The 19,120-nt window shown below is 45.1% G+C and overlaps 1 protein-coding gene across 4 annotated transcripts in view; it reads left to right on the top strand.

Annotated features, from left to right (window-relative positions):
* Positions 1 to 19,120, top strand: part of Stat3 (signal transducer and activator of transcription 3) — a 53,513-nt gene that overhangs the window by 17,840 nt on the left and 16,553 nt on the right. For all 4 annotated transcript variants that reach the window (XM_021178400.1, XM_021178401.1, XM_021178399.1 and 1 more), the window contains exons 2-10: positions 11,053 to 11,203; positions 13,407 to 13,551; positions 14,094 to 14,192; positions 16,566 to 16,661; positions 16,811 to 16,892; positions 17,173 to 17,267; positions 17,413 to 17,564; positions 18,750 to 18,908; positions 18,998 to 19,090. In XM_021178400.1, the coding sequence (XP_021034059.1) occupies positions 11,076 to 11,203; positions 13,407 to 13,551; positions 14,094 to 14,192; positions 16,566 to 16,661; positions 16,811 to 16,892; positions 17,173 to 17,267; positions 17,413 to 17,564; positions 18,750 to 18,908; positions 18,998 to 19,090 (1,049 nt within the window). In that variant the 5' untranslated portion in view covers positions 11,053 to 11,075. The remainder of the gene's footprint in view (positions 1 to 11,052; positions 11,204 to 13,406; positions 13,552 to 14,093; positions 14,193 to 16,565; positions 16,662 to 16,810; positions 16,893 to 17,172; positions 17,268 to 17,412; positions 17,565 to 18,749; positions 18,909 to 18,997; positions 19,091 to 19,120) is intronic.

The following is a 19,120-nucleotide window of genomic DNA, read 5'->3' as shown; positions in this document are numbered from 1 at the left end:
CACCCCATCCATCTTGCTTTTCATTCTTTGTCCATGTGCTTCGGTTCTGATCACTCAGAAGATTCGTCACATTCCTTGTTTTCATATGCTGTTCCCTTTGCTTAGACTGGCTGCCCCTTCCTCTCCAGAATGGCCATGTCTCCTGTAGCCCTACTATCTTTGTGAAACTTTCCAGCTTTCGTTCTTAGGGCTGCCATTCCATCAAAACAGTGCTCGGTGCCTTAGACAGTAGGAACCAAGATGCGTAGCGCTTGGGGGAACTCTTTGCCTTACCAGATGCTACCCCAAGCTGCCTCTCAGGTTTTGTCTTTGTCTTAGAGGAGGTTCTGACTCTACCTGTGTTTCTCTGGGGTTAGCAGAGCACCTGGCAAAGAGTTGCTGAAATATTCAGCAAGCCAGTGGAGCCCTGTACAGCTGGCCTGAATCCATAGATCGGTTAGAAAACCACAGAGAGAAGAAAAGCATGCATTTTGCATGTTGCTCTACCAAGGCCACAATTATACTCTTTCTTTTTCTGAGATAGTCTCTGAGCAGCCTCAACTATTCTCAGACCCACAAGGTCTTAGTCATCTAAGTGGCGGTGTTGAGAGGCAGACAGCAGAGTCTGGTGCTCATGGGCGAGGATGGGGCTAGAGGTGAGATCTAGGGACTGCCGGAGTGTAGAGTGTGCTTTGAAGGAGTGAGACTGCATGAATCATTTAGAAAGTGAGTTGCAGAGAAAGCAGGAGGTTTATATTAAGAGAGTTTTACAGCAAAGCCTGTCCCTGTAAAATTGTGAAATATTTTCTCATGAATGTTAGACTCTGTAAAGATTGCATTCAGTCATTCATTTGGGAAAAATATCTTTGGAATCAACAAACACAGTGAACCACCTTGAACTCCATGCTTAATGGACAAACATTTTATTATGTTAACTCTTTCTGGGGCAGGGATTCTGGAGACATGGCAGGGGGTGGGGGGTGCTTGTCTAGCTGTGATATCTGGGTATCCGCTGGGAAGCCTTAAACATCTGGGCATTTCTTTAGTTCCCAGCCCATGCCTGGCCTAGCATGATTGCAGCTGTGATGGTAGATCAACTGCATGCGGCCTCTTTGTCTGTCTTGTGTTTCTTGTAGAATGGTGGTTGGGTTCTGGAGAGCCTTCGTCCTCTCAGGAGAACCCCAACAGAGGGTTGGAGATTTCATATCAAGCTTGGTCTCATGGCACAGGTCTGAAATCCTAGCTACTTGGGAGGCTGAGGCAGGAGGATCTCAAATTTAAGGTTTGCTTATACTACTGAGTGATTTCAAGACCAGACTGAGCAATTTAGTAAGACTTTGTTTAAAAACAACAACAGACCCTCGAAAGTCAGGTTTAATTCCTCAGCACCACAAATGAGACAGTGCATTTCACACTTTCAGCACTGTGGTGCTGGGCTAGGGATGGCTTTAGCCAGGTCCAGGGGAAGGGGAGCAAAGGATGAGGAAGATGACAGGTTCTCCATCCACCGCTGGATGCTTGGGTGTGAGGCTCTCCTACAAATCCATGGTGACTTCAAGGGAAAGGAGCAGGTGTGTGCCACCATACACCCCGGAGAGAAGAATTTCCTCCCTCCTCTTCCCTCCTGAGCCCCTCCCTTCCTCCTCTCCTCCCTCCTTCCCTTTCTTTTCCCCTTCTTTTTGAGGCAGAGTCTTACTTTGTAATCCAGGCTGTTCCTGAACTCATGGCCATCCTCCTGCCTCAGCCTTCTGAGTGCTAATATTACAGGTGTAAACATATAGGTTCTTAGCCCACATTGGCCTCTGCTGAATAACAAAGGACTTCCTTAGGGTCACTTAAAGGAAAAATGACCTAAATAAATTTGGGGAATTTCTTTCTTTTCTCCAGTAATCATTGAGCTATATCGTAGCCTTGTGACTTTGAAATTCCAAACTTTTCATTTCCTTTATCAGATCCTGTATCTCTACCTCCCTAGCACTGGCTCCCAGGCCCACGCTGCAGGTGCTGGGACCCAAACATAGGTCCTATGCTTATGTGGCAGGCTATCTCCCCAGCCCTGAAATGTTTGTTTTTGATTTGAGTAATATTTCTTTTGTTAAAAGATCCCTAAAAGGTCGTTGAGTTCTCCAAACAGCAAAACAGAAGAGCTGGATTCCTCAATAAATACTTTTTTGCTGGGAGTGTGTCTTCACTTTGGAAAATGCGGTCCCCTTAGCCGGGCGTGGTGGCACACGCCTTTAATTCCAGCACTTGGGAGGCAGAGGCAGGTGGATTTCTGAGTTCGAGGCTAGCCTGGTCTACAAAGTGAGTTCCAGGACAGCCAGGGCTATACAGAGAAACCCTGTCTCGAAAAACAAAACAAAAAAAAAATTGGTCCCTTTAATGCCAAATAATTCACTCCAGCAGTTCATCAGTTCTACTACACACGTTTTCTGTTCATTTGTTATGAACTGGACACTGCTGGATGCTGGAGAGGGAGGGGAACACATTAGTGAGCCGAAGCCAAGGTTCTTCCTGTCATCATGCACCTTAGAATGCAGGAGTTGAAGCAAGGCATGGGTCCCCTGATACTGAAGGCAAGCATGCACACGTGAAGGCCCATGAACGGAGGAGCTAGAGTAGCCAAGTGAGTGTAGAAGTGTAGCTAGCAGGCAAGTGGCAGCCGGACAGATACAGGGCCATCTTGTCATGCATGCTTGCTGTGTCCCGCTAGCTTTGTGTGCTTTAAGTCAGGTCTGACACTGACCCTGTGAAGTGAGTACAGTTGTCTTCTATTTTTCTGCATAAGGAAGGCTAGACACCTGGCATGCATCTCGGAGGGGAGTCAGGGTCCACAGGCTCTTGCTTTCATAGTTGATGATTTTTAGTCTCAGAGCAAAAAGTGGTTGGTGGGCCTTTATGGAGGTGGATGGCAGCTCTTCAGAAAGCCTGGAGGGTTGCAGGCAGATGTGCAGATACAGGTAAAAGCTCCTAGCTGTGGGTTTGTAGAAGCCTGGGAGTGTTTTAGAAACAGCTAGAGTATAGACTCTGGACATCTGACCCTTTTGGTTAAATGTCAACTTGCTTTATCTCAGCACATGTTTATTATTGGGATGCAGCAGTCTCAGTGTCCCAAGTGAGCGGAGCTGAAACCCCTTGCCCTCCTGGAGTCTGCATTATGGCTGTGATACCTCAAGGAAGAGCATCTCCATCTAAGTGTCAGATGCAACAGGAACCAGGCAGCTGCCCCGTACATAGCTCTCCCTCTCTGTCACTGTTGCGCTTCAGTCTCTAAACTTGGGCTCTCCTACTTCATCTGTAGATGTTCATCTCTAAACCTTCATGCCATCGCCCAGTGAAGTTATATCCCAGAGATCTTTTTTTGGAGACAGGGCTTCTCAGCACTGACTGTCCTGGAACTCACTCTGTAGACCAGGCTGGCCTTGAACTCACAGAGATCCTTCATGCCTCTGCCTCCCGAGTACTGGGATTAAAAGCATTTGACACCACCACCCAGTTTAGAATTCCATTTAAATTGTCATCTACACAATGACTGTGACCTCCCAGATGTGGCCAGGCACAGCAAGACTAACAGACCCTTTGGCTCAGGCGCCATACATCTGTTAGAACTCTAGAAAAGTTCTTTGACTTGGCATCGTTCTTGACTCACGACAAAATTCCCAGGTCAGAATCCCCAGGAGTTCTGACAGCAGGCTGCATCAGGATGCTGCTCCATGCCATTACTGCCTGTGAGATCCTGAACAAATCATGTCAAATTCTGTGCCTTCATTTCTCCTCTGTAAGATGAAGATAAAATATTGTCTTGACCAATGAGATGGCTCAACAGGTAAAGGTGCTTGCAGCTGAGCCTGACAGCTTATGTTTGATCCCCACCACCCACACAGTGGGAGGAGAGAAATGACTCCTTGAAGATGGTCTTCTGGATGCACATAATAATAATAATAATAATAATAATAATAATAATAATAATAATAATAATAATAATAAATGGTTAGCACAAAGATGAGATCAAAGTTCCACATAGTATTCAGCTATAGATACTGGTTTTCTTTTTTTCTTTCTTCCTTCTTTTTTTTTGAGACAGGGTCTCATGTAGCCCAGGCTATCTTCAAATTCACTGTATAATAAGGATGACCTTGAACTTCTGATGCTTTTGCCTCCACCTCCTGAGTGCTTGCGTGTGCACATCTTCATGCCATGCCTGGTTTTATGTGATGTTGGCAGTGGAACCCAGGGCCTCGTACATGCTAGGGAATCTCTTCACCAACTTGGCTACACCTCTAGCTTTTGGATTGTTCTTCAACCAAGGCTCTTGTTGACATTCATCTTTTTATTTTGAATAGTACTTAATGGGTTTTTCATTGTATGCTGCAGGTGGCGGTTTTAAGACAGGGTCTAGCATAGTCCAGGTTGGCTTCAAACTCACCATTTAGTGGAGGATGTCCTTAAACTGCTCTTCCCATATCTAAGCTCTAAGGATAGGAATTGAAAGCATGCATTTTCATCTTTAGTGTTATTAGGCCTAGAGCTATCCTGTGCAAAATATGTGTGGAGAGATTTGATCATCTTCTGGACCTCTCCTGTCCTGAGGTAGGGTCACCAGATGCTAATTTCCCCCACCCCACCTCCAGGATATGACAGCAGGGTGGACCTATAATGGATTATAGGGTCCATTATAATGCATGTGCTTCTCCGTATCAGGGAAAGCTCTGTGGTTGTCTCTGATAACACCTAGGGAATTGGTTGAACTGTTTGCTCTTTGGCTCCCTGAGGCACTGAGAAATGGAATTCATGTTAAATGAGAGGGTCAAAGACTCAGAAGGAGCAACTACTGTTCACCTGTGACGTCACTTAAGTTTAGCACCATCCTTCTGAGGCAGGATAGTCCCTGTCGTGCTGAAGAGGAGGCCTATTCAGCCGTCAAGCCTTGTAGAGAGAGTGGAAGAATCACAGCCTGGGGAGGTGACCTTACATACAAACTGAGTCTTTTTCCTTTTTTCTAGAGCTAGAGGCAGCTCTGACCGTCAACTTAGTGGTTGACAAAGCACGTCTGGCTGTGTCACTTTCAATCTAAAGGTTTGCTGTCTTCTGGCTTTTTTTATCTACAATATTTGAAATCAAATATGGTGCATATCCCATATCAGCTATGGACTGTTGTAGTAAATATTTAATCTCAATTGGGGGTTTCTATCCCACCTTAGATCATTTAGTTCCCAGATAAAAGACACAAAACTTTTATATTTATAATAAGCCTTAAACAACACTAAAGCTGAGCAGATATCATCTCTCTGTGGCTATTTTGTCTACTTTCAGGCAAATAACCCTGAGCTATGATTTGCCGTGTTCCACTTGAACCGCTCTTACTCCACTGGCCAGCCCTCATGGCCAGATCTCACAATCTCTTACCCCATGGTGTCTTCCTCTCTCCACCTTCTCTCTTTTCCCTTTCATGGTCCTTTCTCTGACTCCAAGCCCAGGAACCAAAACCCTACCCACCTCTCTTCTGCCAACTATAGGCTGTAGGTATCTTAGTCAACCAATAGTTTTAAACTAAGGAGCAAGGTTGCATAACATTACTTGGTGTGCTTGAGGATTTCCTCATCCCTGGGGCACCCGACCTTGGGGCCAGTATTCCACACTACAGTACATAGGAATAGGTCAGTGCATTATTTGTTTTGTGTTCTCTCTGTCTCCTTCCCCTGGCCCCTCTTTCCTGACATGCTGGAAGTGAAGAGGAAGTGGTGAATCACACCTTTAATCCTAGTACCCGGGAGGCCAGGCAGGCAGATCTCTGATGTTGAGGCCAGTCTGCTCTACATATCCAATTTCAGGTCAGCCTGAGCTACATATATGGCCCCAAAGAAGGCTTTTTGACACACTGTGAAATTGAACAGGAATTGTCCTTTTTTTAAAGATAGGGTCCCACTTAGCTCAGGTGGGCACTGAGCTTATTATGTATCTGAGGCAGACTTTAAACTCCTGAGCCTGCTGTTTCTTCCTTCCAAGTGCTGGGATTAAGGGTGAGTCCCATTACACTCGCTTCAGAAATGTCTCTGTATCACTTTCTGTTGTGGATTTTTATGTGCATTTGAATTTTGTCCCCCTCTTCATCCTCCATTTTAGGTTTACTGGTTCATTTATGTTCATACATGTCTTAGCTTAGGGAGTTTAGGAAGTTGTGTGAGAAACCCCTTCTATCTGTGGTCTCCTGTGGTTCCCCTAGTTTCTTTAGACTGAACTATACAAATGAGGACTGTTACTTTAATGATAATTTTTCTATTAAGAAGTTCCTTATTAGACTGAAATTATTTTCCTTATGACTTACTGTTGGTAGGTTATCCCCACAGGGCTAAGAAACTGCTGTTTGGAAAAGTCGAGAAGGATTTGGTGACATGCTGTTTCATTTTCCTTTTCTCTTGAGCTATAGAAACTAGGATCATCAGGGACTAGAGAGATAGCTTGTTAGTTGAGAGCACTGACTGCTCTTACAAAGATCACAAGTTCAGTTTCTAGCACCCTCATGCCCATTCATCATCCAACTGTAGCTCTACTTTCAGGAAATTCAGCGCTCATGTCTGGCCTCTGCTGGTACACACACACACACACACACACACACTGCACATATATAATATGTAAGCAAAACTTTTATATACATAAAATAATAAAACTCTTAAAACAGAAGAAAATAGGGTCACAGCATCTTAGTTACTGTTCTATTGCTGTGAAGAGACCCATGACCAAAACAGCTCTTACTAAAGAAATCATTTAATTTGGGGCTTGCGTACAGTTTTAGAGGGCTAATCAATGATCATCATGACAGGAAGCAGTCAGGCAAGGGACAGTAGCTGAGAACTTTATATCCTGACCCACAGTAGCAGGCAGAGAAAGATAAGGCCTGATATGGGCTTACAGTGACACACCTCCAGTAGGCCACACCTCCTAATCCTTCCCAAACGCTTCCACTAACTGATGGGCAAGCATTCAAACACATGAGCGGCATTCTCATTCAAAGGGTCACACACACTTTATCTTTCCTCTGAACATTTGCAATGATGTTCTGCCCACCTCAGCCTCGCGAAAGCCAGCAGAACAGCAAGCCTGTGTCATACTCTAACCCATGCACTGGAGCAATGACCTGACTTCTGCTCTGGTGCCCAGGATGGTACTTGGCATTCAAACTGTTGGTAGATCACTTTTTGTGTTCTGGCTTCTGAGAGCTGGTTATTAAAGCACAGGCTTCAAGTGATTTTGAAGACAAAAGTTAGATCGTAACAGAAGTCGGGCATGGTGTGTACCCTTCCAATCTTGGTACTCAGACTGAGGCAGGGAGATCAGCCAGCCTACACTACCCAGCCATATCATGTAGAGTAGATCAGATTAAGTTGTTTATGTTGGTGTTTGTGATGCTGAGGATGGAACTGAGCATGCTGGGTAAGCACTATGCCACTAAGCAATGTCCCCAGCCTCTTAAATCAGTTTGTAATTTGAAAAACAGACTTGAGGTGGTAAAGTGTCTTTTAGATGTTTTCCAGGAAAACAAATGCAGTAGAAGGGCTGGCAGAGGTTTCCTGGACAGCTTGGCTGACAATCTCTAAACGACCAGCTGTCAGTGTGCAGAATGCTTAGTCCAGTTGCCCTTGTGTTGATTAGTATGGCTTGCAGCTAAGCAGCATAAGAGGACATGGCTGTTGGACACTCAGGGCTAAACCATGTCACCCAAACGCCCATGCTTTCCTGGAAATAACATCTGCTCTTTGCCTTTAACTTAGGATAATTTTCTTCATGTAGAATAGTTTGGCAGTATTACCTATCTTGGTTAGATCAAAACAAAACACAAAATTAGTCGTTCTTGATGGTTCAGTTAATTGGAAAAAGGCACAAGCTGGTCTCTGGTGTAAGAAAAAGCCATTCTACCAGCTAAATACCAAACATCAACACTGAAACAAGCCTCCTGAGTTACAGACTAGAAATAAGTCAGCTCTGGATAACTTAGCTTTTTTCTTAGGTTGAAAATGTCCCCCCGACTGTGATGTCATCTGTGATGGGGTAGGTAGAGTGGGTGAGGTTTTATGGTTTTTATCTTGGGACTGGCTCTGCATTTGTGTCCAAGATAAATGATGAAATAATCTGGTTTTGTAATTTATAGCATTGGAATTTACTATTTCAAGCAGATGATTTAATTAGGATCATGGCATTTTTTTTACAGTGTGGCCCAGAGCGACAGTGTCCTTGTTTTTCATAAATAGAAAGCGGGTCACATATGTCATACTACATTTTCTTTTCTTAAGGTTTTGTTTGTTTTGTTTTTGTTTTTTAGATGGGGTCTCTGTGTAGTTCTGGCTTTCCTGGAACTCGCTATGTAGACTAGGCTGGCCTCAAACTCACAGATATCTGACTGCCTCTGCCTCCCAAGTACTAGGATTAAAGACGTGCACCATCACACCCGGCATGTTAAATTTTCTAGTAACTGTATTAAAAAAAAAAAGTGGGGGGCTGGAGAGATGGCTCAGTGGTTAAGAGCTCCGACTGCTCTTCCAAAGGTCCCGAGTTCAAATCCCGGCAACCACATGGTGGCTCACAACCATCCGTAATGAGATCTGACTCCCTCTTCTGGTGTGTCTGAAGACAGCTAAGGTGTACTTACATATAATAATAAATAAATAAATAAGTCTTTAAAAAAAAAGTGGGAAGAATAATTTTGATAATGTATAAAACCTAACATTTCTAAAATAATATTTTAACATTGAGATTTGTACATTTATTTCTTTCACTGTTTTCAAATGCTGTATATATGGGTGTGAGCGTCCACACTTCCTTGGCCCAGTGGCCACAGGTGGGTGGGTGGTGTCTCCCATGCTGAACAGTGCAATCTTTTAGTTCAATGGAGTCCTGTGCAGTGATGTTTACATAAACTGTCATATAGATTTTCTTTTGTGTTTCTTTGTTCATGCGTGTTCATGCATGTGTAGGTACATGAATGTGCAGGTCAAAGGGCAACCTTGGGTGTCATTCCTTCGCCTTTTGTTTGACACAGCATCTCATTAGCCTGAAACTTTGCCAAGTAGGCCAAGTAGACCAACTGGCCATTGAACTTCCAGGGGTCCACATGTCTCCACCTCCTATCTTGCCCTTATTGGCATTATGGGCATACCACCACACCCAGCTTTTTATTAATATGTGAGTTCTAGGAATCCAATCTCAGGTTCCCAGCAAGCATGGTACCAACTGAACCTTCTTCCCAGCTTCAAATTGGTATGGACTGCTATGTAAATCAGGTTCTGAAAACCACAGGACAACATAAAGCTTTTCATCTAGGGGAGGCTGATTCTGACTTGGCCTCCATGTAAGAGGGCCCTGATAGCCTTTGGTGTCTTACTGGGGCACTGCACGGAGAGGCACAGCGCTTCAGGCTGGAGCATGTGTTCCTGCAGGCGGCTTTTATTCCAGCTAGTGTTTGCTGTACAAATACCACTCCCTAATTTTGGGCTCTTACTCATGGTTATTTTTAGACCTCCAGTGTTCTGGAGAGACATTGTCATGAGTGGTTAGCTGGGTCGGGTTCTCGTAGCTGAGCATTTCAGTGGGGTAGTCCCCATCTCAGGATTAAGTTGTTTATGTGGTATTCAGCTCTCCTTCCTTTTTTACCCCAGATTTAGAAAAAATATATTAAAATATATTTATATAAATAAATATTTATATAAATAATTCCTTTTGTTGAGTGGGCAGATTCCAGGCACATGGCTCTTCTCCTTGTGAGTCTGCTACTCTCTGTCCTCCCTAAGCACCGGTCTGAGCCAGTGCAGGTTTCCTGTCTATAGCCTCACGATTGGCCTGGATGCAGCAGGTGTGGGAGGGAAGGACCCGAACTGATGTGTGCTGGACAGCTGCCGGGCACTGTATTCTTAGATGAGGCTTTAGGAATATTCCTTCAGCGGCCCCAAGAAGAGATCATCTGTATTCTGTAGACCAGGAAACAGAAATCCAGAAGAAGGAAGCCAGTCAGCATCACATGACATTTGTTTAACCCCGCTTGACCTCTGGTAGGAATAGGTTTGCTGTTGTCATTTGGTCAGGTTTTTAGAAAGATTTATTTTATTTATATGAGTACACTGTAGTTGTCTTTACATACACTAAAAGATGGCATCAGATCCCATTACAGATGGTTGTGAGCCACCATATGGTTGCTGGGATTTGAACTCAGGACCTCTGGAAAAGCAGCCAGTGCTCCTAACCTCTGAGTCCTCTCTCCAGCCCTGGTCAGTTGTTTTGTTGTTGTTGTTGATGATGATGATGATGATGTTGTTTCTTTGTTTGTTTTTTAAATTTTTTATTTTGTTTTATTCTAATGAGTATTTTTCCCAAATGTACCCATGTGTACCATGTGACTTGTCCAGTGCCTTCAGCGATCAGAAGACTCTGTCAGATCCTCTGGAGCTGGGGATAAGTATACTGTGAGCCACCATGTGGGTGCTGGGAATTGAACTTGGTCCTCTGCAAGAGCAACAAGTGCATTAAACTACTGAGCCAGCTCTCCAGCACATGTGCTCTCTCTCCCTGTGTATGTGTGGGAATGGAGGTGGTGGCGAGGGTTTAAGGCTCAGCCTGGCCTTGACCTGTCTGTCATGATATCATAGGAGTTCTGGGATTACAGGCATGAGCCTCTGTGCCTGGCTTCAAAGTAGATTCTAGAACTTAAATCGCACCTAATTGTAACAGAAGAAATTGCTTGGCAGCCTTGAGTGGCAGCTCATGCCTGAAATTCAAGCACTTAGGAGGCAGAGGTAGGAAATAGCAAGGCTAGCCTGAGACCCTGTTTTAGAAAATCAAGGACCTAAAGACTAGCTCAGTGGTAGAGAACTTGTATAGTTTATGCAAGGCCCTGTGTTCGATCCCCAGCATCAGGAGTGGGCAGAGCTGTGGTGGTAGGATTTGTGAATGCACACGTATTATTCAAAGGACACGTATTATTATTCAAAAAACATACAAGCTCCTTCTCAGAGCCACCAGGGTATTTTCAGATTTTGTATCCCCTATGAGTACTTGTGGTGACCACATATATATTTTGGCTTACAGTCGTGACCCCTGACTGCAGCAGGATGGCTCAGTGGAACCAGCTGCAGCAGCTGGACACACGCTACCTGGAGCAGCTGCACCAGCTGTACAGCGACAGCTTCCCCATGGAGCTGCGCCAGTTCCTGGCACCTTGGATTGAGAGTCAAGACTGGTGAGTCCTTCTTGAAAACTCCCCGACTTGGGGGGTTTAGGATTGAGTCAGAGGACACAACCTGTTCTAGGTTCACACCTTACTAACCCTTTCATAAGAGACATGTGAGGGCAGGAGCTGGGGAAGGATTAGGAGAGCAGAGGTAACTTAGTCTCTTAACGCATCTGTTCACAGTGCATATGACAGCGGCCTCTTTGCACTTTGAAACAGCTTGCTGGTAGATGTTTTGAAGTCAGGTTTGTGTCTCACTTACTTGGTGAGATCTCTGCACATTTTGAGTCTAGAACTGTGAGATACAGATTTTTTCTTTTTTAAATCTAAGAATTCTATGTCAGGTAGAAATTGGGGTCCACCACACATGTGGCTTCCCCTGTTAAAGAGTAGACATGGGATGAGGAGGGAACTAGAGGCATAGAGGAAATGCCAGCTGTTTACCTCACTTTAGTGTATTCAGGCCCATCTGCTAGTTCTGGCCTAAGTCAGTCCTATCTGCATGTGACCTACTTTTTCCAGAATACATACCTGATTTGGTGATGGGCCAAAGAGGTGTGGAGCACACCTCAGCCTGGCCTTGCTCATTAAGCTAAGAAGCACTTATAGACACTAGTCTAACTGAACACAGGGTTGGCCAAGAATTTAAGGCAAACAACCTTATCTGTCCTTTTTAAAAAAACATAACATTTACCAGTTTGTATTCACTTTTGTATAGATTCAGGCGTGTGTGCATTCGTGCATGCGTGTAGGCCAGAAGACAACCTCAAGTGTCATTCTTAGGAACACCTTTTGGGTTCGTTGAGACTGAGTCATTCATTGGTCTGGAGTTAACCAATTAGGGCAGACCCTCAGGATCTATCTCTGATGCCCAGTGCTGGGCTTGCACTCATGTGATACTGTGCCCAGCATTTTCTTTTTGTAATTGAAAATAGATTTTTTTAAAGATATATTTCTGGCTATGTTTTCTCCTCCCCCATCTCCTCTAAGATATTCCCTAACTCCCCTCCTACCCAAATCCACACCCTTTCTCTCTCTCACTAGAACACAAACAGGCACTAGGAAACAGTAATAAGATAAGGCAAACAAACTGGAATAAGGTGAAATAAACCAACAGGAAAAAAAAAAAGAGCCAAAGAGAAAGTATAAGAATGATAATATATTTGCCAGCATTTTTATGTGAGTTCTGTGTATGGGAGCTCAGGTCCTCATCGCTCTCACAGTTGAACCAACTGCCTAGACTGCATCTGTCCTTTCATTGTCATCATTGTTGTTGTTGTTTGGTTATTGTTGTGTGTATATGGTGTTGGGGCAGCGCATGGACATGCCACCGTGTGCACGCGGAGTTCAGAGGGCAGCTTCATGAAGTCAGTTCTCTGCTCTCTAAGGATTAAACTAATGTTGCCAGGTTTCCCAACCAAGAACTTTTATCTGTGGCGCCATCTCACCATCCCCTGTTTTTGTTTTGTTTTTGTTTTTAAGACAAGGTCTTGTAGTCTAAGCTAGCCTGCTACTTGCTGTAGTCAGCTGAGGGTCCCTTGAACTACTTACCCTCCTGCTTGTACCTCCAAGTATTAGGACTGTAGGTGTGTGCTAAGGTATGGGCTTGTTTTTTGTTTGTTTATGAGTCAAAGTCTTACTATATAGCCTAAAACTGGCCTAGAACTTACTATGTAGCCCAGGCTAGTCTTCAACTTTCAATCCTCTTGCCTCAGCCTCTCAAGTAGTTCTCAGATTACATATGTTGCACCACTAGACTTGTATCTGTGCATCTTGATAAAATATTTTAGTCCTATAGATTATAAGAATGAATAACAGTATCTGGAAACATTCTCATATTAACCTTTAACCTTTTTTTTCCATGCTGGGGACCAAAGCCAGAGCCTTGAGCACACTAGGCAGGTGTGTGTCACTGAGCTACACCACCTATTGATGGTACTGTTAATCTGAGAAAGAGAAATGGAAAATGATGGATTTGTTATGACATCAGATGTTATAACAACCCCTTGATGGTGGATTCTGGGTGTATACGTTTTAGAGTCCTATTATTACTGTTTTTGAGAGAATGTCATCCAAACTGGCTTGGAACTCTCTAGGTAGGGAAAGCTGGCCTTGAACTCTTGATCCTCCTGCCTCCACCACCCCGCATACAGATGTGTGCTCTCACAAAACGCTCTCCAAATTACTCATGCAGTTCACCTCCTCTTCCTAGGGCATATGCAGCCAGCAAAGAGTCACATGCCACGTTGGTGTTTCATAATCTCTTGGGTGAAATTGACCAGCAATATAGCCGATTCCTGCAAGAGTCCAATGTCCTCTATCAGCACAACCTTCGAAGAATCAAGCAGTTTCTGCAGGTGCGGTGGGAAATGGATGTGAGACGCCAGCTCCACAGAGTCTAGTGCTGATGTTCCTGCCTGGAAGTTTTCCTTACTTGGCTAAGTGACGCCTTTCTTGTACTCTAAATCAAAGGAGAAGTAATTAGCTCCTTATCAGTTCCCTGTACACTGGCCCTGGGCACCATTACCAGAAATTCACTTCTTATGTTACAGTTGCAGCAATAAGCAAGGGCTTAATGTTATTCTGTTATAAAAGCACACTATTAACACCGACTCGTCATAGGCACACGACTCTCAGGTCTAAATGTTCAAAGTTTAGCCATTATCTGGGTACTCCTGGGTAAAGTCAAATGACACACTGTGCCAGGATGACCTCGTACTTCTGGCTTCTGCCATCTGCTCCTGCCTTCCCTTCCCTCCCCATGGATTGCCGTCAGATGCTGAAGCCTTTGGTCTGTGGTTTCATGGAGGCTCTGAAGAAGTGACTTAAGTTAGCCAAGTTCACTCCACACCTCCTTAGCCGGCTATAGCTTCCTACTCTCTTTCCGTCTTGCTTACAGAGCAGGTATCTTGAGAAGCCAATGGAAATTGCCCGGATCGTGGCCCGATGCCTGTGGGAAGAGTCTCGCCTCCTCCAGACGGCAGCCACGGCAGCCCAGGTGAGAGCAAGAAGCAGCAAAGGGGCGAGCAGGGGACTGGGGAGCAAGCGATTGTATAAATAAGTGGCACAGTAATGGTTTAGTACCGCTGAAGAGGAGGAGATCACTGGATTACATTAAAGCCCTAAACATACATTGAAAATGACAAAAAATTTCATACAGTCTCCATTCCACTCCCAACCAACAGTGTTGCTGAAGGGCGAACTTGAGCTCAGATTCCCTTGCCTCATCTTCCTGAGGGCTGGGAGTTGAGGTGCTCACACCACATCCTGTAAGTGAGGTGCTAGGGGCAGAACCAGGGCTGCCTGCATGGTAGACATATTCCCACCCCCAGATTGTTGATGTTGTTGATCGGGTTCTTGCTATGCACAGCTGACTTCCAGTTTGGGATAATCTTCCTGCCTCTGTCACCCAAGTGCTGGGGCTGTGGTGATGCCACCAAACTTCCCACACGTCCTTTTCTTGTTTTCATTTTCAGCTTTTGAGACGGAGTCACAGTCTGATACCCAGCTGCCTAGAACCCTGTGCGTGGGCTGAGCCCTTTCAAACCCACAGCAGTCCCCTGCTTCAATCTCTAGTCATTGAGATTTTAGGCATGGGCCACCAGGCTCAGCTTCCTTTTGAGACAGTCTCAATACATACCCCCATATGGTAAACTCTAGATCCTCCTGCCTCAGCCTCCCTGTGAGCCACCAGGCCTGATCCACAGGGACTTCCCAGTGCCTGACCCCTGAATTAGAACTTGGGAGTTGGCAAAGCACACCTCCCTAGCAATCTGTATGGAGCTTGAGAGACTCTAGACCACTGCTTGGGGAACATAGAGGTAGTTTTAGTTTTTAGGGACAAAGCCTTCATTCTTGCCCTAGGCAAGTTTAGGAGATAGGAGAGGGAGAGGCCTAGCTTTGGGGCTGGGCCCTGTGAAGGTCTGTCTGTAGTACTTCTTTATGTCTTATCAGTCAGGGTCCTCCCACGGGAAAAATGCAGTGGCTGGGTTGTTTTTCCAAGTCTTCTGAGAGGCTGTTATACTATAGTTTGGGCATCCATGAGAAGTGGGAAGAGTGCCTGTCTCTAAAATGCCTGCTCAGCTCTACTTTGGAGACTTGTCGTAGTAGAGAGAACAGACCAGAAGTGAGAGGTTGTAGAAGCAAAGGTCTGGGCTGGAGAGCAGACCTGGGTTCAGTTCCTAGCACCCAAGAGGTGGCTCACAACCATCTGCAATTCCAGTTCCAGGGAATCCAGCACTCATTTGGGCACCAGGCACACATGCTGGCAAAAACAGCCACACACATAAAATGTAGTAAATAAGACTAAAGAATAGAAAACAAAACAAAGTAAAAAGAAGTAAAAAGCCGGCAGTTGGAACCTGACTGGAGCCCTTGTCCAGTGCGATGGGTGTGAGGGAGCGGTTAGCTGTAGGCCCAGGGTGTGAGCATTTCTAGCTTGGAAAACTGGATGGATAACATCTCTTCTTATCATAGTCTTCAAGATGGCTATCTTTATCCTCAGGCTGCTGTCATGGCATCTGGTTGGTTCTTAAAGCGTCTACTTGTTGGTTTCTGCTCCCAGCAAAGCCCCATCATTTTACCTATGACCCCTTAAGGCATCAGCCTCTCCAGGCAGAAGCTGTGGAAGCACAATTTTAAAAGTCATTGGGAAATGTTTTTTCATGGAAATATGTTACACTCTGTTGTCATCAGTTCTTAATTTATTTATTAATATTCTCTGAGCACTGGGATCAAGCCTGAGCCTCACTTATTTAGGCAGGATCTCCAGTACTGAGCTGTACCCCAGCTTCTTTCTAGATTTTTTTTAAAGATTTATTTATTTTATGTATATGAGTACACACTTTAGTTGTACAGATGGTTGTGATCCTTCATGTGATTGTTGGGAATTGAACTTAGGACCCTGCTTGCTCTAGCCAACCCCACTTGCTCCGGCCAAAGATTTATTTATTAGTATAAGTACACTGTAGCTGTCTTCAAACGTACCAGAAGAGGGTATCAGATCTCATTACGGATGGTTGTGAGCCACCATGTGGTTGCTGGGATTTGAACTCAGTACCTTTGGAAGAGCAGTCAGTGCTCTTACCCACTGAACCATCTCACCAGCCCTAGATTTTTTTTTTTTTTTTTGACAGCTTACCTTTGGGCTGCTTGAAAGATGAGGCATCTTAGTTCAACATGTGGGCTCCTGGTTTAATGTGGAGAATGGGAATGGGTGTACGGTGTTTCCTGTTGGTAAAAAGCCAGTGGCACAGAACAGTGCAAGCATATTCCCCTTTGGATGGGATGCAGCTCAGACGAGAGGTGTCCACAAATTCATGTGTGTGTAAATCTTATTTATTTATTTATTTATTTATTTATTTATTGGCAGCAAGGGGGCCAGGCCAACCACCCAACAGCCGCCGTAGTGACAGAGAAGCAGCAGATGTTGGAGCAGCATCTTCAGGATGTCCGGAAGCGAGTGCAGGTAATCGGGCTTCACCCAGGGAGCCGCGCTGGGGCTGCAGAGTGTGGTCCTGCGTGCACGCTTTCATTATCTTCAAAACTTTCTTTTCCCTTTCCCAAAGGTAACCTGTGTTTTACTTCTGTTTTTGGTTGGTTTGTTTGTTTAAACAGGATCTAGAACAGAAAATGAAGGTGGTGGAGAACCTCCAGGACGACTTTGATTTCAACTACAAAACCCTCAAGAGCCAAGGAGGCAAGTGAGCGGTGGGGACGGGTCAGTCTGTGCAAGGCTGCCTTCATTCATGGGACTTCATGGTAGGAGGAGGAGCTGCTCGCCCTTCACGGGACAATTTTTGCATTGTTTGTTTTTGAGATGGGGTTTGACCATGTAGCTCAGGCTGACCGTGAGCCTACAACCATCTTACTTCAGCTCTCTGAGTAGCCGGGACTGCAGGCGCACAGATGGTGTGGAGCCTTGTTAAGAAGGCTGTGATGAGTCCCTCTGCTCAAGGAGTCTTTCCTCCTTCCATTAGACATGCAGGATCTGAATGGAAACAACCAGTCTGTGACCAGACAGAAGATGCAGCAGCTGGAACAGATGCTCACAGCCCTGGACCAGATGCGGAGAGTAAGCGATCTGGATGCTTCCTGAGCATCGCACACCTAGCGTGGAAGACGGTTTCTGATGGCTTCCTTCTCTAGAACTGACTAGAGACTGCGGTTAGACATGGGCTGGGGTAATGTGTTCTGACTTGGTTTTGGTTTCCAAACAGAGCATTGTGAGTGAGCTGGCGGGGCTCTTGTCAGCAATGGAGTACGTGCAGAAGACGCTGACTGATGAAGAGCTGGCTGACTGGAAGAGGCGGCAGCAGATCGCGTGTATCGGAGGCCCTCCCAACATCTGCCTGGACCGTCTGGAAAACTGGTAAGAGTTGGAAGAAAGGCGGCTCTTTCTTTAGTCACGGGCCTGCAGCGGGGGCGGAGGGGGCGGAGGCGGAGGCAGGGCTTGCGCTGCTCCCATGCTGTGCTTTTGCTTTTGCTTTTGCTTTTTTATGCTGGGGTGGATGTGTGGTAGACAAGTGTGCCAGAGCCACTGGACTATACTCCTACTGCTGGACACTATTGCTAAGATGGCACCTTTTTTTTCCTTTGAGAAAGAATCTCACTGAGCTGCATAGGCTGGCCCTCATACCCACTCTATAGCCCAGGCTGGCCCTCATACCCACTCTATAGCCCAGGCTGGCCCTCATACCCACTTTATAGCCCAGGCTGGCCTTGAATTTGCAATCCTCCTGCTTCATCTTCCTAAATACCTGGAATTATAGGCATGTATCACTCTGCCTGCCTTAAGGTGGCCTCTTTTACACAGTCAAGTTTAGTCCAAGAATTAAAACCATTACCTAATTTTAACTTTTTTTTTTTTCTGAGACAGAGTTTCTCTATTTAGCCTTAGCTGTCCTTGAACTTGCTCTGTAGACTACATTGGCTCAAACTCATAGTGGTCTGCCTGCCTCTGCCTCCCAAGTACTGAGATTAAAGGCATGCACCACCATTGCCCAACCAACAAATTTTTAATTAAAAAGAATAAATTACTAAAGCTTAGATCACTAATTTAAGATATTTAAATAATACTTTCAGTTGTATTTAACACTAAATTCTCCATTTTAGTTATTTTAATAATCTAAACCAATATATGTTATTTGCAAAGGGGGGAAATAACTGAATATATATAAAACTAATAAAATGAAATAAAAAAAATGAAAATCTAGTCTTTGAGTAGTACCAGCAAGTCACCAGACTTTGTGACAGTCATTCTGTAGGCATCTGTCGTGATTATACATGTGATGTCATGACTATACATGTGATGTCATGACTATACATGTGATGTCATAACTATACATGTGAAGCTAGAAATCCAGTTCCCATCTCCTTCCTTCCTTCCTTCCTTCCTTCCTTCCTTCCTTCCTTCCTTCCTTCCTTCCTTCCTTCCTTCCTTCCTTCCTTTGTTGTGGTGGGATGGATGCCTCAGGGTCCCTTTGCTTCAGCCTCCTGAGTGCTGGGGTCACCACTAGGTGACAGAGGTGACTGGAACTTCCTTCCATTATGGCAGGATAACTTCATTAGCAGAATCTCAACTTCAGACCCGCCAACAAATTAAGAAACTGGAGGAGCTGCAGCAGAAAGTGTCCTACAAGGGCGACCCTATCGTGCAGCACCGGCCCATGCTGGAGGAGAGGATTGTGGAGCTGTTCAGAAACTTAATGAAGAGGTAACTTGTAAGAGCTGATGTTCCGCAGGGAGGAGCTGGCAGAAGCCTGCTCACCACAGCGTCTGAGATGCCATCCTTTTCCCTTCCAGTGCCTTCGTGGTGGAGCGGCAGCCCTGCATGCCCATGCACCCGGACCGGCCCTTAGTCATCAAGACTGGTGTCCAGTTTACCACGAAAGTCAGGTGGGCCTGTCCTTACACTTTGGGTGGAGT

This window comes from Mus caroli, chromosome 11, assembly GCF_900094665.2.
Source record: "Mus caroli chromosome 11, CAROLI_EIJ_v1.1, whole genome shotgun sequence".
NCBI lineage: Eukaryota > Metazoa > Chordata > Mammalia > Rodentia > Muridae > Mus > Mus caroli.
The sequence above is the reverse complement of the archived record's forward strand: the minus strand, read 5'-3'. Positions and strand labels throughout refer to the sequence as shown.